Source organism: Falco naumanni, chromosome 3, assembly GCF_017639655.2.
Source record: "Falco naumanni isolate bFalNau1 chromosome 3, bFalNau1.pat, whole genome shotgun sequence".
NCBI classification, from domain to species: domain Eukaryota; kingdom Metazoa; phylum Chordata; class Aves; order Falconiformes; family Falconidae; genus Falco; species Falco naumanni.
Window position 1 is genome coordinate 59,601,719 of NC_054056.1, and position 22,609 is coordinate 59,624,327.

Sequence of the window (22,609 nt, forward strand, 5' to 3'; positions counted from 1 at the left end):
CTTTGCCTGTATTTACATTTACTTTCACTATAATTCAGTTTGATTTACACATGAGGGAACAAACAAGCTAAGTTCTTGCAAATGTTTTTAAGTGCATGTTATATTTTAATAAACTACGTACTAATTCGTAATTAAATCTTCTAGAGATTTCAATGCAACTCAACATAAGTGCTAAAAATGGCAAGAATTTCTCTCCCATTTCTTCCCTGAAGGAACACTGGGAACCAGGATTAGTTTGTTATTCTGGCCAGGCTACTACACTCTGTCAGGCACCAACCTAATGACCAATGCTACTCCGTCAGCTGTTTCTCTGAATCTTACCACCTGGGATGAAGAAGGACTGATGCCACCTGCACATCGCAGAACTGCTTTTGGAAGATACCCTGGCAGCAGCCACAAGTTGCAAAGGAATACAAAACCGCAGCCCCCCCTAAGCAACCACAGTTTTAAAAAAATGCTTCAGACACCCATGGCCAGTACAAAAATAAGGATAGTACGGGCTTTAATTTATTGCTTCTGCCTTTAATTTAAATTAGGGTATACACTGAAAATTACCTGATGAACAGAAGTATTCTAAAGCTCATAAATGATTCTTTAATACATTTGTGGTTCTGTGAGGAAAATCAGTCACTCCTACTTAAAATGATAATTCAAGTTATTAGTCTTCCCACTGAATCAAATCAAATATCCAGATTTAGATATAAAAATATTTTTATCCTTGTAAAGTACGATAGAAGTATATGAAATTTTCAGCTAAAATTGTAGCAAAATAAGGCAGAATGTGACATGTATTATTATTAATTTACAGTATTTGTCTGGACGCTAGCTTGACTTTCAAAAAAACTCCAACTACTTTGTATTCACAGGTACAAAACTCAAACTAGTATCAGTAAATGTCAACAATTTTGGAGACTATGGCAGTAATTTAAATTTTAGTTAGCAGTAATAGTAAATGACAATATGTCTCCAGTTTCACAGTGAAAGTCTCTGTGTTGTGTGATGATAATAAATAAGGTAGTCTGGATAAAGTGTGAATACCACTCTGCTATCTGGGAAATCAGATTCACATTATAAGATAGCAATCATTTAATTTGGTGTTACTATAATGATGCAATATTGAATGTAACACTGCACTTGATTCATAAGAAGCATTGTTCATAAGACTTTCTCAAATAATTGTCTTTTCAGAATTAAATTCACTATTTTACACTGTAAGCTACGCAAAAATATGTTCTAAAAGAGGCAAATGCATGTGGAAAAGGTGAACTTTTTCTGTATATTTCAAAGTTGAACCTGTCCTTAAAAATATTGAGATAGGAAGATCTAGAAACAAACACGAAATTTGATACCTGTTTCTTTTCATTTTTTTCTGAACACATATTACATTTCTTAACTGTGGATCATTTGTCATCAGGTACAGGACCTCCTATGGCTCCCAATCTCACTATTTCTACTTTAATTGTTGGGGGCCTAAGTAGATCCCTGAGCTCCTTTCCTGGAACACAAATTTAATTATTTACTTATCATAAGTATGAACAGTTAACAGTTGTGGTTCAGTGAGTTTGGAACAAGGGGAGGAAGAAATATGTTGTTACACTTTTGTTAAACAGAGTAGTGTTTTACTACAACAAAACCCCTACTTTATTTTTATGCTTGAACAGAAGGAATTCTTTCATCCTAAAACGCGCCCCCCCCCAACACAAACACAAACCATGTATTTTAAGAAAGAAATCCTGAGCCTCATAGAAGAGCTGTACTTTACGCAAACGACTCCAAGTTTAGCCCCAGTTGTGTTTTCAGTAAAATCAGAATAATTATTAAAGGATTAAAATAAAGGAATTCAAGAAAACCATGGTGGAATTTTACACTTCCATATACAGTGTAGTTCCAGCACATATTATCAATTTGAGAAGTTTGGGGATATGTTGGTTTAGGGTTTTTTTTTTTTTCTTTTTTTTCTTTTTCCCCAAATTTGCCCTATACTTGCTTGTAGGATGATCCCAGTTATAGTTCTGTATTTTTGAAACTCCACAATTAAAGTAATGACTGATTATTTCTGAAAGCAGTACTGGATTGACTGATCCATCAACAGCAAACTTAATGCTTACAGAGAGTAAGAACAAAATAATACCGAACACTGAAGTATATTCTTAATCTCTCGTAAGAAATGTTTGCAATTTTCTATTTTAACATTGACTAATGAGAACACTGGGGACTTCACTTGCTGATTTAAGGAAAACCAGACATGCTTATGCTACATTTGTATGCAAGTAGGCATTTCATATGGAAGAAAAGGTATACTGGGCATCAGCAGAATCTGCTCTTAACATGAAAACAGCTCAACTTCAGTATCTGCTGTTAATTAATAGTTAGTATACAGCATAAGAACAAGTGCTATCACAAGAAAGAACTCTCATCTGTTACCTAATTCTCCCTAGTATCCACTACTTTTCTATATCAGTTCTATTGACAGTTTTAACCTTTGTGTGAAGACTGAGGAGTTGCCAACAACTACATTAGCATACGCAGCATTTTAAGCTGTCTTTGTCTGACAGCCTTCTCCATTAGTTTTTCAAGTGTTATTAATTCAGGGAAGTAATAATGTTGTTGGACCTATACAACTGAATCATTATCTGGCCTTCTAGATCCTTTCCACGTTTGTGAGAATAAGACCAAATGAAGAATTACCAGTGTGCATCTTAGACTACAACAAACGCAAATGAACTGATTTTTAAAAGTCTAATTGATTTTTAAAAGTTAATGTTGACTTGACACTGTAGTAATGTTAAGTATCACTATCACAGGTAATTATAAAAACTTGTGGCTGTTCAATCTACCAAAATGGTAAACAAAGGCCTGAAGTAAAAATCTAGATAGAAAGAAAAATCAAGTGAAGCCATTTGAGTGGCAGTATCACCGCATTCTCTTTTATTTGATGATATTTTAATGTAAAACTTTGTATATTTTCACACTCCTGAGAAATGGAAATATTGCAAATTATTTGAAAATCCAAACATGTAAGATGATGCTACTTTGTAACTCCTTTGGGTTACATCAAGTACTTGTAACCAGGAAACTTAAACGATTTGTGATCAAATAGGATATTAAAGTCACAGCATTAACTGCATAACCCAAGCAAGTTTAACTATATATGAATCATTTTTATCATGTTTTAAATCTTTTATTTAAGTATTTATTCAGGATAAAGATTTTCTTTAGCCCCATGACACACTTCACTTGAGCAAGATTCCCAGTTACTTCAAACATTGAGACACACTCTGTGAAAACTAGCCCTCACCAGTTGTCAACACCAGTTTGAATCTGAATACCAGGTCTAATAAAAATGTGAAAAGCCTAACAGAAGTCTATGTAACTTCAAATTCTGACCAAAACCCACTTTTTCTCTCTTTCTTGTGTCTTTACTGTTTGAATAGAAAGTCCTGATTTTTAAGGAGAAAATGTGGAAGAAAATTAAAGTCATCAAATCGAACTCAAACTGCAGTATCTGAAAATGCAGAGCAAACCACATATCAGATTAATCTAAAGTAGTTTCCCTGTCAATGCCTACGTTAACATTTCACATTTAAAAGCTAAATTAAAGAGTTTGCCTAATAGATAAAATAGCTTTTAAAAATTATTTTCAAAACTCACATTTTAAAATCAGCACAAGGGACTACATTTGCACAATTCACTGTTTCATGAAGGTTCAAGAAAATACATTGCCTCTCTAAAACGTTCTTAGCAAAGGAAAAGTAATCTTCTGAAAATTCTCCCTTGTCCCCAAAACCTGGGTGAAGTGTTTAGATGTTCTCTATTAAGCAAATGATTTACGTTAATTGGTAACTGGTTTGTATAGTCAAACACTTGACTATGGAAATGGTGGTAGCTAAACTGACTACCTGCTATATACCTACAGGTAACTGATCAGATGAGCTCGATCCAAGACATATCTTATGAAAAGCAACTTAAATTAGCTACATTTTTGGGGAAGACAAAGGGTAAAGGAATTACGTACAGAGTGGCTTTGTAGTGCCCACCAAATTCAAGTACTTTATAAATACAACTGAACTTGAGTAAACACACGCTTACATAATACACCATGTTTTTCCACAGCTACCAGCATAATATGCCCTTAATATGTTCACTCTGATTACAAAGGACAAAATATATCCCCATCAATAAAGGATTAAAAATGGTGCATGTCAATTCCTGTTAACTTTAGCAAATATCAATCAACACTTTGCCAAAAATAATGAAACCTTTCTGATACAGTGTGCGTGCTTCCATTTCTGTTGTAAAGCCCTTCTGCTGATTCCAACCTGGAATATGGAATTCAGAGAGCATCTAAACTAGTCATCAGATGAAAATTTATCTTGATGCCTTTCATGACTTCCACAAAGAAACTACAGTGGATACTTGCTTTATTCACATTTATTAACTCTGTAAAAACTGTAGCGCTAATTTTTGCGATTTCTAGAATTAGACCACATCAGTCACCCAGGAATTTCTTCATAAAAATTTTGTAAAGTCTTTTAATAAAAGCCATGAAAGGCAACATGAAATTACAAAAGAAATCAGGAAACCTTTGATTTTGCTTTACATCAACTAGATAAATCATCAATGCAGCGCAACTAAATCAAATTAAAGAATAATTTTTTAAAAGTAAGTAAAACTATTGGGGGGGAACTCAGGCTTTTAAAGGAATGTTAAAAGGCTGTAAAGAGAAAATAATTTGTTCTAAAATTTGTATCACTACTAAGTAAGATGTTCTGCTTACATTTTGTAGAAAGCTATGCAATTAAAAAAACAGCCAAGCAAAAACCCAAAATACATATCTGAGTCTAAACGTGAATCCCATCCTTACTCAAGTTCTTGGAATTTCAGTCATAAATTGCAATTAAGAGTATGATTTCACCCACAGGAAATCAGTATTTTCAAATCCACTTAAAGGACAATTTTCACAATTAAATGCATATTAGTTATTTTGTATGCAATTTAACAATGTCTATTCAAGCATACCAAATATGTCACAAATATAGTTAAATTAGTGCCTCATGAGTGTTGGTCATATTGTGCCATCAGTGAAGCTTTTGCATTTCATCAGGGATCTGTCTTTAAAGACTCATGATACAGTGCAGTCATTTTCCCCACACTCTGTGTGCAATGTATTTGAAATGCATCTTCAACTAAAATACATTGATTTTTATGACGAAGTTTACATGGCTAACATCATCCAAAAAACCCCACATCTGTAACTCATACTGCAACACTAAGGGCTATGTCTTTAACAGCTCATTACCATCCACATTGTTAAAAACCTTAAAATTGTCTCTTCCTTCATTCAAAGGAAGAAGGGTAACCCTTGTCACATTTTAGAATGTGCCAGAATTTACCCCAGAGGCAACACCTAAGCACTGCCAAAGTCAGCATTTTTTCCTTTGCAACTGTTTTTCAGTAGGGACGATACAACTGCAAGTCTTGAATGTCTACTGATAAATACTGTATTGGTTTCTCTGGCTCAGAAGGCCTTATTCTATACATCAGCTATCAATTAAGAGAAGCAGTAAAGCCTAGCAAAGGATTCATTATTGATTACTACCCAAGTATTTATTTTTATATTTGTTCTTATCCAAAAATACTAAATGGGTCGAAAGTTATTTCAGCTGGAAACTTAGTTTTACTTTAATTTATCATTTACTTAAACTGGAGTAGAATCAAGCCCTGAAGCACGACAGCACCTTCCCCCCCCCCCCCAATCTGTCTTGCTCACGCGTTTTCCTGGAGACAAGTAACATACCAAACCAACAACAACAACAACAAAAAAATACCAAAATTTAGCCAGACTATACATTTTATAAATATGAAACCTATCAATTGAGCAGAGAAGAAAACAGGAGGCAAAGATGAAAGTGATACACAAAGTATATTTACTTCTAAATGAGCACTGATTTTTCTTTTTATAAGCTTGTAACACCTTTTTTTAAAAAATTATGACTATTATTTGACACTACTTCAAAAAATGTGATGACAGTTTCAGAAATCCTACTCAATTAAAAAAGTTATTTTTTTAATTTTAAAACAAAATGAACTTTGAATTGAGATTTTAAAATTAATTATTACTTGTTTCACAGTCCACTGGGTCCTGTTCTTTTCCCCTCCAAGAGCAATAAGTTTTCCCCTCTATAAAATATCAGTGAATCACATTTGGCTAGATATAGTCAGCTGCTGTGAAAAAGAAAAATTTTTGTAAATGATAAAATGAAAATAAAAAATAACTCCAGCCCTATGAAAAGTCCACTTCAGTTTTCTTTTATCCCAGAAACCCAAAACCCCAGATGTACTATTGAGAACTGCAAAGGATATATGCCACCTTTTTTTTACTCAAACAGAGGTCAAAATTCCACCAACATCATCCCCCCCCCAGCCCCCCAGGAGCAACAAATGCCTCAGAAGTGCAATACCTGCGTAAGACAAATATTTCATGTCAAACTTGCATTCCATTTCTAAAAAGAGTTTCTCATTTTCACTAACTTACATCTACCAGTTGAGCAATTATGCAGTATGTGGGTGTACCTTGCAGTGGCTTTCTTAACATCTGCATTCTGTGTTAAATTCTAACTGTACAAGATGTCTGATATTTTTTCTTTATCTTGAACCTTCAAAGTGGTAGGTTTACCAGAGGCAAAACCACACACCAGAGAATATGAGTCATATAATAAAGAAACGACTCTTTCCCCTTCTCCTCCTTCCACCCTGGAGCTACAATAACCTAAAGACACTCTATTGTAAATGGCTTCTTTGGTAATATTGATAGCATGAACAACTCACAATCGTTTAGCCAATGAATGAAGATGTTTTTAGTCCTTGCTGTATCCATAACAAATTGCTCTCAATACCATTTTAAGGCAAATTAAAAATTGTCCTACTGCAAAACCAGAATTCCTTATAATACTCAGAATGTCTATGCACTTGCTTTCATGTCATGCATAAACCATAAAACATTCTATGCATGTTATTATAAAATATAACAACACAAAAAGACAAAAATAATCACATATAAGATGCCTATGCAAGTTACTCTGACCGGTACCTCTCATTTGTCTACAACAGAGTATCTTCTATACAGAAATACTTAATTTTCTAGTGATTCCATATCAAAAGATGGCAACATTTACATACAAGTAAACCACTGCTCATGCCAACTACAATAAATACATCAGGAAGCATACCACCTTACTGGACCACCTTTTATGTGAGCTTGCACTCCAAAGTGCAGTAAGCATGGTAAACAACACTGGAACCACTCTATCCCTTTATATCCTTTTCTGTTGGTCGACTGTAACTCCCCAGACTGACATCCTGCATCTAATTCCAGGCAGGAAACCAGCTTTCAACAAAGTCTTATTTGACATGTCAATATGTATCATTATACCAGAAATTTTGAAGAGAAGAACTAAATGCACAAACAGCATTTACAAACAGCAGCAAATAAATCAGTAACAAGAAAACCTTGCACCACTAAAACAGGTGCAACCACCACAGTCTCGTAAGAAAGTTAACCCAGTGGCAGAGCAGGCATAAGCTCTTCCCGTGACCACCTTCCAAAAAGTAAAAAAACCACCGTTTCACTAAATCAAAGCGAAGCAGCATCTTCCCCCTTGAAGCACAATAAATCAGCAGTTTCTATTCTTACCTGTGTATAGTCAAAGTCAGAAAGAGGAGCTATACTCTTGATGTAGTCCATTCGAAATTGGTTTTCTGGGTTGGCCAATGGAACTGGGGGTATTAAAGTGCTCATAGCTGAAACTATAGTCTAGAATTGGATAAAACAAAAACAAACACATTAATCTGGATAAATCTAGGATACAGGATCAATAGAAGATAATCCAATCTGATCAGCAAAAAGGGATTTCTCTCAGCACAATCTTGGAGAGCACAATCCTTATCATTTCCAGTACACCCAAGCATTTAAGAACAGTATAAAGTATGTTCTTACCACAATCGCATCTTTAACATTTTTCCGAATATCCAGTATTTTCTGTTTCTTTTCTCTGCATTAAAACAGAAATATTAACACTTTGATTTTTTTCTTCCAAAGCAGTTCAGTCAGTTGCATTCAATCTTTTTTTTTTTTTCACTGATCGCTTGTTTATCTGCTCTTCAATCATTACAACACACTAACTGAAAGGAACAGCAAGATAAATATATTTTTCTCCTTACCCCTTTTCTTGCATAGTATGAAGGGCAATGCACATTCATCCCTGAGATATTTTTTTTTTAAACCAGACAATCACAGCCACATCTGCAAAGCCTTCCCTGATACAACTGGAAGTTATTCTTTCATTTCTACAGCATGCTGTAAACATGCTCTAAATTAACAACATGCAGTTGAAGGCCAACAGATATCTAAAATTAATGCTATGGATTAATAACAATTTCTGGCAAAGAGTTCTTCGGAGAGAAAATGCTGCAGCCTCAGAAAACAGCATGATTTCTAACAAACGTGTAAAATTGGTTTCAGTTTTACGCTAACCCAAATACTGGAAAAACAGCAGCCACTGTCATCCTGAATATGACTTGACATGTATTTTTGTATTACAGACAGATGCAATATTTGGTTATTTGCTTCTATGTAAAAAGTAGTCGCCATGTTGTTGCTACACAGGGGCCTGTCAAGCGCTGCAGTAGCAACAGTGTAAAATACAGTAAAGGGGCCAGAAGGAGAAAATGCAAATATACAATAGCAGTAATTTCCTTATTCTCACTCCCCTTCCTCCCCTCCCTCCCCCAAAACGCAGTGTCAAGCCACCAAAACACTGGGGATGAGAGGAGAAATTCCCTAGCCTGCTGTGTGTTAACCTGTCTCCAACATTTAATGAAAAATAAGTCACAAAGCGGCAGTCATTCTTACTCTGAATTAAATCCATTGACATGCAGGATTCGCATTTGTTTCACAATAGTGCTTTTTCCTGACTCACCAGCCCCTAAAAGAGAAAGAAGGAAAAGGAGAACATTGTGACACACGGTTCAGGCTGGGGGTTTGGGGTGGGTTTTTTTTTTTTTTTTTTTTGAACGCGACAGCATCTCCCACCTCCGGCAGCGTTTCTGTATGTATGCATCCATGTGGCTCAGGCGCTGAGCTCAATCTGGGGACGTCTCGCATACTGCTCAACACACAACAGCCTACATTCTTCATACCTAAGGCACAGACATGTCCCCTCTCCGCTGCGCCCTGGCGCCCAGGCGGGCTGGGGCAGATGCCCCCATCCTCGTCCCCCTCTCCCCGTGTCCCCCACCTCTGCCCCCTTCCTCCTTACCCAGCAGGAGCAAGCGGTGTGTCGCTTTATAAGCCAGCCTCTCTTTCTGCAACTGCTTCTCTATTTTTTTGTTGGCTTCTCGCTGCGCTTTCTCATCGATACGCTGATCCTCCGTTTTGCTGTTGCCCAAACACCCCATAGCCGCTGCTTAGGATGGATGTCAAATCCTTGCCTTTACAGATTTAGTATTTACAAAGGGGGGTGGGGGGGCGGGGGGGGGTGGGGGGTGGGGGTGTGGGGGAAGGCAGAAGACAAGTCTTTATATCCGTGTGTCCCTGCGACGGCTTCTCTTCTCTTCCTCCCCCCCGGCTTGCTCGCATAAAATGGTCTCTGGCCGCGCTCGGATCGCCGCGGAGTGGCTCGGCTGGCTCCCCCGGAGAGATGCGGGGAGCGGGCGGCGGAGGCGGCCGTGCCCCGGCAGGGAGGGGGTGGGGGGAGAAATCTGTGCAAAAATGCCTAACATGCAACGAGAGGGAGAAAAGGGCTCCTCCTGGAAACCAGCCGGGTGCCGCTCTCCTCTCTCCCTCCCCACCGCGCGCACAATCCCTATATTTCTCTGTAAAGGTCTATTTTTGTCTCCCTAACTCAGCACTGCCTCTTTCTGCGAGACCAGGAAACAGCCCGGCTACCGGCCCTACGCGCAGCGAAGCCGAAGGAGAAAGGTAAAAGCCGGACCGATCTACCTGGATCCTGCGGGGCCGCGGCCAGGCGGTCCCTGCCGCCCCCCCGCCCCGGGCCGCCCCGCACCGCGCCGCCCCGCACCGCGCCCCAGCGCCGCCGCGCACGGCAGCCTCGGCCCCGCGGCCCGGCAGCGCTGCTGCCGCCAAAACCCGGAGCTGGCACCGCCGCGGCGGGACCCGCGGCCTCGGCCCTGCCGCCCCCCGCGGCCCTGCTGCGGGGCAAGGGGGCTCCGGGACGCGGCCCCCGGGGATCCGGGCCGTCCCGATATTTCCCCTCATTCCGCGGCGGTGCTGGACGGGCCTGGCGGCCGCCAGGACAAGGTCGGACGCTGCCAGGTCGGAAGCCCCGGCTGCCACAGGTGCTGCCTGCCACCCTCACCGGCCGCGGGCCGTGCCACCGGGTGGGTCCCACCGGCAGGCGTACCTGCGCCTATAGAAAATGCACACATACGCACAAACACCGTGCCTTGGCTTGCTAATAAACAAAGTGGCCCTTTCTGCGAGCTGTCACAGCAGCACATAGGTGGCTTTTCTCCTCTGAATGCTCCACACTGTGTCAGCTGAACAAGAAAATGAAGCTGTCCCAATGGCTCACAGCAACGTTTACCCCAAACGTAGTCACATGCACACTACCACCACCACAAATCTCAACGAGAAACCCCTGTGTTTCTTCTTTCATTTACCACCCAGAAAACTGCAGGTACTCCTTCTTGCTTCCCATCTCCCACCTTGCAACCCGGCACCTCAGTGCAAAAGCAGCAGTACAGCATCCGGCTCTTCCTGAACTTCCACTGCGGAGAAACCACCAGCACTACTCAAATGTGATCCCCGATTCACTGGGGCACAAAAGCACTAAAAAAAGGATGGAAATGACACCTCTAAAGTCTGAAAATAGTTTCAGCATTTCTCTCCAAATATTATTATTCCCCCAGACTTACCAAAATGGATTACTGAAAAATTAGTATTTTGATAGCTACATACGTGTGCGAAATTCTGGCCCTGACTAAAATCAAAGAGAGACTGCCATCAACTTCAAACAAAGTCTCATTTTTATCAAATGATACTCTCAAAGTCTTGAGATGCACGTGGCAAAAAGAAACTAGATTTTACGAGCAGAAGGATCTCCCTCCTCCCCCCCCCGCCCCCCCAATTGCTCCCTCACTCTGGTGGGAAACACTAGGTCAAGGAAGAGGAACTGGTACTGTCTACTTGGAGCATACATCATAGGAAGGTGAAAAGGGCTGGATCCAGAAAAGAAACAGGTACTGCTCGAGCTGTGGTTGGGTACATGGAGTTTTCAGAGATGGCTGAATTCAACTGCCAGATATGTGTTTTTATGGTACCGCTTGATCTAGACTCTCGAAGCTGTTTTATCTTCCTTCTTACATAGGCGGGGTGGGGGGGTGGACAGACACACTACAGATAACAATTGAAGGATCTGCCAGGCTGAAATAGGCATTTTTAAGCATTACTGGACTGCATTTTTCAGAATAGACTACTTTTTTCCTAACTGGAGGGGCAAACGCCACCTCAGATACAGGTAGGTTTGGAAGCACAGTTCAGGGTTACCGCTGTTTTTTGGAGGCTGTCAGGCACAGGATACATGATGAATGGCTTTTGTGAAGAGCAGTCATGTTTGCTCTCTGGTGAGGCCCTTTGAGGGCTCAAAACCGAACAGGATTGCCTAGAAATCACTAACTGGGTCTGGATTTTCATAGTTCTTAAGTGTCAAAATTGTACTTTATGATGCACAAGGTGTGCATAACCTTATTTATTTCCTATGTAAATAACTCAGTTTGGGACCTAAATCCCAAATCTGGCTAGTGTCAGTTGGTCCTAGGAGCTAAATCTGCCTTGTTTCTTTCCCTCCTCTCCTCAGCAGTTTTCTTTCTGCACGTACTAAAGTTGGGATTTTTGGTGCAGATTTGTTCTCAGCTTTGAAAAGGCTCAGTGCCAATAAATAGGATTTGACAGGATCCTGGTATATCCTGCTTTTACCTTTCTCCAAAAGAGAGAAAGTGTTTCTCATTTCCTCTCTCCCCCTCGAAAAACCCCATGACCCTTTTGGGTCTCTTCCTCCTGAGAAAAGATCACACAGTTCAAGAATGACACGCGCAAGCAACCTGTGCCCAGAAAGAACTTTTGGCTGCAATTATATTCCCAACCCTCACTTTGCTTTTCCCAAATACAGCACTTATCCTGACACATTCGAAACTACAAAATCCTAGAAGCAATAATAAACACAAGGGAAGCTTTCACCCCTTTGGACACAGCATTCCACCCCCCCACCCCCCGACAGAAATCATAGCTATCACATGAATATATGACTCCTCTGCATGCAGATCAACCTAAACAGTGAGCATAATCCAAATACCTGTCTCTATAAAAGGTTTCAGCATGCTGCTTTACCAAAACAGCTTCTAGTACAAATCGTACATGTGAATAAAAACAAAATCCCAGGCAAGGGAAAGGAGATTCTTCCTGCTCTTCCACTCTCTTCCCAGGCAACCAACATGGCATCCCCCTCAAGTTCCTCGTCCTCGTGAGAATGAAGACTTTCACATTGCTTCTGCCACATCAGATCAGGCGACATATGTATACATACATACATTTATATATGCACATATATATACATATAAATACACACTGAGTATGTACAAAAATAACATTCATCTTATGCTTTGTGCTCAAATTTGGTGTTGTCCCATTGTGAAACCAGGCAATACAGCATAAGCCCTCCTGGGGGGAAACCACAGACACCTTTATTTCCTGCTTTGCAAGTTCCCACCTCAGGCTGCATTATTTGTGAGTCTCAGGCTGAATGTTGGGGAGCCCAAGTTGCTTCCTTGAGGCCACGTTTGCATTCTTGAACAGAAAAGAATTGACAAACCAGTTGAAGCTAAGTTCAAGGAAGCAGACATACTGGGTGGGGTGGCCACCCCTGCCACAAAGCCACGGTCTTGTGTCTCATGTCCATCCTGTTTGAGCTAAAGAGGAACAGAACCCCAGTGAGAAATAATGGGGAGTTCCTACAGATGCAGCTCAAGAGACCCAGTTGTTCCTTGACCCTCTAATCCAGAGCAGGATTGATGCAGAGCTTTTCCTTGCAAACATTAGGTAGGGGTGGAGAAAGTTTCTCTACAGAAACCCTGCAGACCCTTTGCAGACCATCTTCCCTTTACACAGCCTCTATGGTGGCTTTGGTTCTGTTTCTCAAAAAAAGAGCAAATGGAAAGACAGGTGAAAACAAAAGCTTACGGGGGGAGCTAAGCAACTGGGCGAGATTCTTCCTGCTTGTCACTCTTCCTGCCTCAGCTTGCACATGAGCCTCTGAACTATCTGCGTCCCTGCCCTCAAGTATGGACACTACACTAGGCGGGTAATGCTGTGGTGACCTGACCTGCTTCTCCTCACTGACCTCTCTTTTTTCAGGTAGCCCATCACTACACGTCAGGATATGCAGATATCCTAGTACCCATGTTTTTTACTCCACCTTATTGTCAAAGCATGGTATGAAAAGAGAAAAACAGATCAGTATTTGCATAGGTATTCAAGAAAAATAATTCTTTCTTTCTGGTAATAAATTCTCGGTAAGTTTGTCTCTCTGCAGATGTCAAATATTAACACAAAAATACACACTCCCTGCAAGGCCACACTTGGATTTTTGTAACATCCATGAACCAGGAACCAACAAAAATTACAACTCTTACTGCATTAAAAACACTAAGGGTCTAGAAAATACACAGTATGTGCTTTGCAGAGAAGTGAATGTCACACGAGAAATTCTAACCTTTATCCTTTAGTTTAAATCAATGACCTCAAAAAAGTCATCAAAAGAATTTTGAGAGGAGCTTTTCTGTTTTAAGAAGCAGGATGGGAGAGATGCCCGAGAAGGTGACGTATGCATTTTCACAGTGATTGTGGACCTGAGCCTGAATTGACTTCACGTCTGTGGATAAAGGACAAACTCACCGATGCAGGAGAGAGTCAGGAAATGCTGAGGGGCACGGCAATGGTCTGAGTAGTTCCCTGGCTCCCTGACCCAGTTTGCTGTCCTCATTCTCATGCCATACTCCTTTTATTTGGCAGCTGTCATCATGTAACTCACCTGTCAGACCAACTTACCCCTCACCTGCTCCTCTCCCAGAAACCACAATCCACCCCAACTCTGCAAGGCATAGGCAAGCAGTGAAAGGGAAAAAGCAGATGAAGTGATGCGGTAGAAGACTACGGACTAAAGGTAATAGAGTACGAAGAAAAAGAAAAGTTTTCCAAAGAAAAACTGCAGGCAGCAGCCCACAGAAATCACGATAGCCTTTTGCCCTGAGAAAGCATTTGTGAAGGGGAAGATTAGCTCCAATAAGGAGCCAGATGCTCCTGGAAGCCTGCATGGAAAAGTATCAGGTGAAAAGCAGATTTGCAGAATGATTGTGTTAAAGAGGACAATCCTCTTTCATTCAAGCTACTTATTCCTTATCCAAGCTAGTTATTCCTCATCCATGTCCTGCAAGGAAGCAGAGGTAAAGGGGAATTTCTGCTTTAGCCATCCCCATCAGCTCAGGGTTTCAATTTAGATCCTTGTTGGTAAGGAAAATCCCTTTCTATGAAGAGACTTGTGTGGCAGCAGTGCACACACATCCATCTGTCGGTACCAGAGGCAGAAGTTACTGACTGAAACTAGCGTAAATCCACCAAGGTCCTAATAATGTTTCAAGACTAAGTAACCTCGTGAGATTTAAATATTCCTACAATCAAGTAACACTTTTAAATAAAGTGACACGGATGCTTTTGCAATAAGAAAAAAGACAATTTCTCATCTGATGAATTTGTGAGATTATGAGATACGTTATGCTGTTAGCAAAACAGGAGGCACTTCTCTGCCAGTTTCCCAGTTTATGGAGAGTTTCACTTGGCTGGACACGCAAAGGACATGGACATACCCCCTGCCCTCTTAAACTGAATATACAAAGTAATACATTTAAGGCAATGGAAAATTAGATCTAATCAGTTGTTTAGAAGAGTCCTTGAGATTAAATACATTTGAATAAAGCCAGGCAAAACATGCTAGTATCACCCCAATTTAGAAGTGAATTCATCAATAAATAAAGAAGTCAGCTAGAATTATAGATGGAGTTGCTACTTTTAAAAGCAGGGGGAAAAATCTATACAGGAGACATCTGCATTCTCTGCAACATGCTGACCAACATCTTGCACAGCTGTAACAGTGAAGCCAAATCATTTATCTGCAGTTTATAAAGGGTTTTATATGTCATACAGAATTTTGAACTTAATAGTAAATGCTCAGGTCAACCATCACAATCTCCCTATTTTGACGGGAATGAAAAACTGGGGGGAAAACCCCTGTAAGGCACCAAACATATGTGAGATGTGCCTTAACCTTACCTTTAACTCTGAGGCACATGCCTCAGCGTAACACTTGCCGTCACAGCATGTCTGCCTCCACCCCCACACATTAGACAACATTCTGCTGAGCTAGATAGTCTCTACATTCACCACAGACACACCTGATCCGTGAGTTGCTTGTGCCTTTATCACCCTTCTGTCTTGATATAAATGTAGAGATAATCTTCAGTTTTTTCACTGTTGTTTAACTCCTCTGCTTGATAAATTTTTAGCTATCCCCACAAATGTCTGATTTTCAAATAAAGGAAGTCTCTACATAGTTAAGTTACTGGCATTCAAATTCAAAATTATATTCTAATTCTTCTGAGTGCCTGCAGTAATTGTCAATGGTGAATCAATGGTGTCCCTCGACAGAAAAATTTTACAAATAAACACAATCTTTGCATACAACTACCTTAACATGAATCAAGGAATTCTATAACTGCAGCCACTGAGTGCATATTAATGCAATTCAAATACCCAGAAGCACTGGTAAAGTCGTAGGAACTAAGTCTGTTTCCTAACCTAGTTTAAGGATCCCAACATGTAACTACACACAAGAGTAATCAGTAAAAATTGGCTTCGAGAAATAATGTTGCCAAGATGTGTATAGCCTCACACACTCACACTCTGATTTCTATCAATATTTATTGCAGAATTACAGCTTTTTCCTGACTGCATCAGTCTGGACTAGCAAGTCCAGATAAAACATCAGAACTTACAGAATAACCAACCACACAGTGTTTTTCTCCTCATCCATCTCTTTTCTTAACCTATACATCTGGTTGTAACAAATATTTGTTGAGTCACATTCCTCTTAGCCTTTTGTAGTACAGATCTTAAGTTTCCTATACGTATTTTTGCTCATAATTGAAGAGACATGACTTGATGACCCACATGGTCCTTCCAAAACCAGGTGTATGTTGCAACTAAATTTCTATGCTTTCATGACATTACATTATTTATTTCTCTGGACAGATAAAGCAGTAGATATGAAGACTAAGCAGATAAGTTACTTATCTAGATGACTATTCTATCTGCATACCTATGTGGGAGAGGGCAAAAACAATTGTAAACATACTGTGACCATTTCCTGGGAAATAACTCTACTTACTCTCTTCTCTTTCTCTTCTATTCCCTTATTCCCTGCTAGTCTCAAAATTACAATGCTATTCTGATGGAACCTTTATAGCATGAGTTAATTGAATTCAAACGCATATGATTTTATTCATCCTATTTTTACTAAAAAGCAAAAGGTTTTTTTCTCCCAGCAGCCACTGGGCTGTTTGTATAACATCAGTTAGATTCTTTGGAGCAAAGATTTGTTTAATTTATACTAAGGATCCAGAGTATGGATGAAATCTCACAGGATCACTTTGCTTGGGATGAAAGGCGATAAAAACTTCTGTGTGTGCATGAAGGAGAAGGGAGAAAGGTTGAAAAGTCCAGAAAACTTGCAGTCAAGGAGTAAGTCACTTAATAATAAGGTACTGAGGAATCTGTGTTTTCTCACACACTTTGGGAAAGAAAAATTTGTTTCTAAAATACAAATGTATAATGTGAGAAAACTTCCTAAAACATGGCAACATTTTCTCTGGGTGTAAAGTTTCAGGTCGATCAACAATGGTGTCATGCTTCCATACCAATCTGCTTAATTACAGGTACATTTGTTTTAGTTTTGTGGTTTTTTTTGTTTTTTTTTTTTTTTTTTTTTTTTTTTTTAACAGAACCATTCTAGCTTAATGCCTTCCAACCTCCTTGAAATTGTAAATCATAGCTTAAGTCCAAATGATGCAGTGCAATGCTATGCAGAATTATCACAGCAGCATCTGAGGTTAGCCATAGTACAAATGCAAAAATGGTCTAATCCAGCAATCTAAACTCACGCAGCTGTTCAGACACTGCACTGTATCTTTTAAAACACTCAGAGGGTTTTAAAAAGCATATAGCTGCTTGGAGTATTTAACAACTTACAACACCATTCACCTAGCCAACCAATTTGCCTACCAATCCTAAAACATTTGAAGGCCTTTAAACCTACCCAATATGCAAGCTCTTCCTGCTCAGAATCAGCTACAGCGATCTGCCACCCACATCACTAAACACAATGACAAGATTGTGCTTCCATGTCTTTGCAGCCTATTCTTCGTAATATGCAAATCTTCAGGAACTGCATTCTGATCCTGATGCAACAGCACAAAAGCTATTGTCGTAAGAAATGGCTTAACCTGTCAGCAACACTGTCACCACAATTACTACCACTAATAAAGATATGATCATAATCTGCCACTAAAGGATCATTAGATACATTATGACTATTGTATTCTTTTACATAGTTCTTTTACATGGACGCTGACTGAGAACACTTGATCTAAATAAAAATAACCACTATAAACTTTCATTGACAAATCTGTTCTTAACCTTTAGACAGCTTAGGATGCTGCCTGCTCACGTAGGGAAAACCAGTTATTAATAGGTCAGCCCTGTGAAACATTTACCAGAAATACAAACTAGCATAAAACTGTATACAAAGATGAGAGCTTGGAAGAATACACACAAGGATTCTCTGTCTGAACATGTAAATGACAGATTAAAACTTCTCTGTACCATTTAAACGTTTGTGGTCCATACGACTTATAGTGTGTTTGTGAAGGGACAGCTAGCTGTACATTCAGAAAGACTCAAGAATTACATCTGTAAAAGGCACACAATACATGACATAGAATAAACTTATGTCATTCATTGTTATATAATTTTATTGAGACAGCAGAAGCAAATGATGAAAGAAATAGCAAACTGCCAAATTTGAGTTGCTTGTGCATCTCAGATGCTGCTCCTCTGCACGTGTATACCATCACAGAGCCCTTCCCTTTGAAAGCTGACTTTCTGGATGTATTTCACCTCAGAATAACCATGAGTTGTCAGAGTGAACATTAAAAAAATAAAGCAAGCAAAACAAAAGAAAAAAAAAAACAAACCCCCAAAAATGGAGACCCAGAACATCTCAAAGAAGGTATTCGTCATATAGAGAAAAGTAAGTGTTATAATTACAGGAATTAATGGAAAAACATGAACAACACTGGTCACTTCCACTCAAAAAAAATGATCACAAACTGGCAGAAGTACAGAGGGATGAAGGTGGTAAGAAAGGACAGCTGGTGTCAGAGAAGTAGATGAGGAACAACAGGGTTTATCAGACCAGGGATCCCTGTGGTTGCCTGCAATGATCAGGCGAAGCACGCAGCACACTGTGGCCTGCCTTGTCACCCTGGGCCACGAGGGCTGCAGCTTTCTGCCACAGCCAGCACACTGCAAGGGCCGCCGGGGCAATGTTTTACCCAGAACCACAGGTCCAGGCCGCTGGTTTTGCCTGTCAGAAACCAAAAGCATACCATTGCTTTCCAGAGGAGTACCAGAGAGCTCGCCCATGACTAGAGAAAAGTATTTAATATACTACAATCTGAACTGTTTCACCTAATTTAATCTGTCCCGAGATGCAGCGAGCCATGTGCAAATGATAGGAAAAATCAGTTTCAAGCCGCCAGAAAAGTCCGGCTCTCTAAGAGCACGACTGCAGAAAACAGCAGCGATACCCAGATGGGTCTGGCTCAGGGAGCAACACAACCGCCCCGGGACAGAGGGGAGGTCCTGTCCCCCATCCCTCATGCTTCTGCCTTGTCATGGCGGGCTGCTGTTTCTGTCCTGGATGTCCGTCCAGGGGAGGGAAAGGAGGCTGGAGATGGCAGGCGTCCACACACCTTTCTGATCCTGTTCCTTCTATTGTGTCAGCAAACAATAGCCTCCCGCCTAATCTGTGAATCTCCTCAGGCTGCCTTCATGCCTTTACCATACTGCTTCCCCAGCCCAAGTCACCTTCTCTGCTATTTACAGCTCTCTGAATGGTCAGATTATTCCTCTGTATGCCCCGCAAGAAGGTAAGCAGAAAGGAGAAGATTAGGCACTCAGTCAAGTGCCTAAATTTTCAAGTTTAACTTGGTTACTTTCCATATGTTGACTCCAAAATTTTGTGTGATTTATAGCATGAGCTGATGGCTGTCTTCTGTAAACCATACACAGCACAGAGCCAAAAATTAACACAAAAAACTGATGCTGTGGCAAAATACTTCCAATCCTGCCAAATTCTGTTTTTCCTTTCCTGTGGACTGTTAGTAATTTCAACTGCCTATGGAAATCTGAATGAGTGTTGGTATACAACTTACGTTACATGTTGGGAGTTCACATTTACAGCCGCGTCATCGCCATGAACTTCTTGAATGTGTAGTAATCCTTCTTTTCTGTGCCTTTTTGGAATATACTGAATAGACAGGCTGCACTTCAAAAATTCAGAATATTGACAGACATAAAAATACAGATGCTACATACCCTTTAAGTGACTTTTTTTTGTTGTTGTTCTGAATTTACTATCAGATTTTAAGAACTAGGTCTTAGCAGGTGACTGTTCTAATTATTTGTTATTGAAATCATGATGACAACCTAAAAAGTCATTCTTTACACTGACCAATACTCTGGAAATATTTGGATTACCTATAAGCTAAGCAAATCCATGCTATAGTACCTATGTATAATACTAAAATAATGTCTTTTTTTTTACAGCTTGCTCTATTCCAAATGTACACTATGGCAGGTTTTTAATTTTTTTTTTTTTTACTTGGCACACGAAAACCTTGACACCAGATTAAAATATTATTATTACATATGCCAAAATTTATGCTTGGAATCTGCTCACTTGAAAATTTTGTCAGTTTATATCATATCAATGACAATAAGAGAAACCTTTGATACGGGCCACACAGAAAATCTGCTATAATCATGCATAGCAAAGACACGATGTTACATCCAGTAAGGGTTAAAACCATACACATTATGCAAAGCTCTATTATCAATAACAGTTTTAGCCAACCGCAGTGAAAACAATGGACTCTTATAATATAATAAATCCAATGTGGGGTGCAGTGTATCTCATGCTAATGCAGATGTTTAAAATCTAAGAATTACAAAAATTATTCTATTATTATCTAATCAATTCCTCCCTTGAAATGCCTATTTCTCTTCACAAACTATAAATGGATTCAAGGTGAATTCATCTAGAGATTTAATAGTCAGTGCTCAGAAATCACTGTGAAATGGAAATAAAGGTTACTAGCAGGAAATTCAGCTAAGCAACTGCACTGCATGGCAGCAAGCCAGAATCAGTGTATTCGCAGTGATGTGTTAACTTGGAAAGTAAAGGCACAGAGCTGGTGACCAGCAAATATGACTTGCTGGTCACCAGCAAGTGAAAGAGCTTTTGCACACAGTTTAGCACCTCTGCTCATGACCAATCATTTTTAGTGGCATTAATGAATCCACTTTTTTTTCATAAGAAGGTAACGGTAATACATTTTAATGCTCTTCTTCACTTCAACAGGAATAGTTCTTTCAATACAATGCTGTTCAACTTGGTCAGTAAGCCATCTGATGACCTCAGGCAATGAGAAATTCCACATGGTCAAGGAACTCACATCCTCAAATCTCATGAAACAACCCCAACTTCAGTGCTGCTTCACAAAGGTGTGGAGAGCCACTGGAAGAAAAATGCTTCAACTGCAAATGACCCTGTATCTATTTACTACAAGGATTGTGACAATAAACTGTTTTTTTTCAAAAGCTGGCATCTTGACGTTTTAGAGTGACATGATTCTTCCCCCCCTAGATTTTACCACAACTACAAGTTAATACAATTCGAATACAATGCTTTATATGCACTGATGCCAATACATATGATAATTAGCATTTACCTATCAACACCGTCCAGTAAGCCTGAATTTTTCTTAAAATAAAATAAAAATCAAGCAGCAGATAATAACTGATCCTTTCTCCATGTAGAATTACGTAAGTAAAAATCCAAGGTAATAGGTATGTTGTTGGTTTGTTACTGACAACACACATATACACAAGAATTTTCTGCCTTTTGGTATGAATGTACCTCTTATGGCTCTGTTTCCTATACTTTTAGGATTATTCTTTCTTTCTGTCAAGCCCTTCACCTCCTCTCTCCCCCAAAAGAATACCTCATCAATAATAAAACTTTTCTCCATCCAAGGACCTGTCCCATGTCTGAATGAATGTTTCTCCACCACATCAATGGCATATACTGCATCCAAGTTCAGAAGTAATCACCTCATGAGTTTTAAATTTAGAAATTAAAAGATCAGATGAAAACTAAGCCTTTAGAAGTTTTACTTTATCAGAAAACTAAGCTATACACAGTTCTCTGGACTGACCTGGACGGGTAAATCAGAGATTAGCCCTGTTGTTACTGCCCTGGGCTCTGGCAGTGCAGCAGGACCACTCATCCAGCCCAAAGTTGCAGCACTGCTTTTTAGGAGGGAAACTCAGGAATGGGGTATTTTGATGATGGCAGCAGCCTGCTACTGGTTACCAGCTCTTCTGGTAGCCTAACAATGTTCTAGAGAATTAATTTAAATTAATAGTCATAACTAATCCATCCACTTTATCATGGACTCACCACTACTCAAATGCTGATAGAGTACTTACCTTGACTGGTTGAGTTTTTGTGAAGTCTGATGAATGTACCAGAAATTGCCTTAAGATCCAAGGCCTATAAAATTTGCTTGTTCATAATTAAGACTTTTTTTCTCTAAATGACCAAATCTTTCATCAAAATGCAAGACAGAGAATATTCAGTCTGTACATATTTCTATAAAGCAAACAAGACAATGTATATGCCCAAGCATATATTTTAGATAAACTTCAGCTTGAAACTTTAAAAAGCTCACTGTAAAGTACTGCAGTTAATTTACAATAGACACTATCAAAGTACCTAAAAGGCACTAACTTGAGTATCTGAGATGTTGGAAAATAAACAATTAAAATATTTGTAGATGATCATTGTATGCATCCAGTAACTGTTAAGTCTTTTGAGTTCAGTTTCAATTTAAAATAAGGATGGGGCCATTAAAAATATGGTAATTAGTTGCTCAGAACAAATCAGGAAAGAGCAGTCAGTTGGTAGGACAGTCATGTATCTTCATATCTACAGCAGGACACTTTCAGGTAAAGCTTTCTGCAGTGCTCTTTCTAAAGATACATTCAAGAGTTTCACAGAACTTTATAAGAACCAAAACCTAAATTCTAGTCAGTTTTGAGCAAGTTTTTATAGGTGACATTATGTTTGAAATCCAGAAG

General features: G+C 39.5%; 1 protein-coding gene across 3 annotated transcripts in view; it reads right to left on the bottom strand.

Moving 5' to 3' along the window:
* Positions 1-22,609, bottom strand: part of GNAL (G protein subunit alpha L) — a 194,585-nt gene that overhangs the window by 112,542 nt on the left and 59,434 nt on the right. Inside the window, exons 1-4 of one of the 3 annotated variants that reach the window (XM_040586253.1) lie at positions 9,318-10,043; positions 8,912-8,984; positions 7,997-8,051; positions 7,694-7,813 (exon numbers count right to left, since the gene is read on the bottom strand). In XM_040586253.1, the coding sequence (XP_040442187.1) occupies positions 7,694-7,813; positions 7,997-8,051; positions 8,912-8,984; positions 9,318-9,456 (387 nt within the window). In that variant the 5' untranslated portion in view covers positions 9,457-10,043. Of the gene's footprint in view, positions 1-7,693; positions 7,814-7,996; positions 8,052-8,911; positions 8,985-9,091; positions 9,204-9,317; positions 10,044-22,609 lie in introns of those variants that run through there. The other 2 variants (XM_040586254.1, XM_040586252.1) reach the window with 2 other exon arrangements.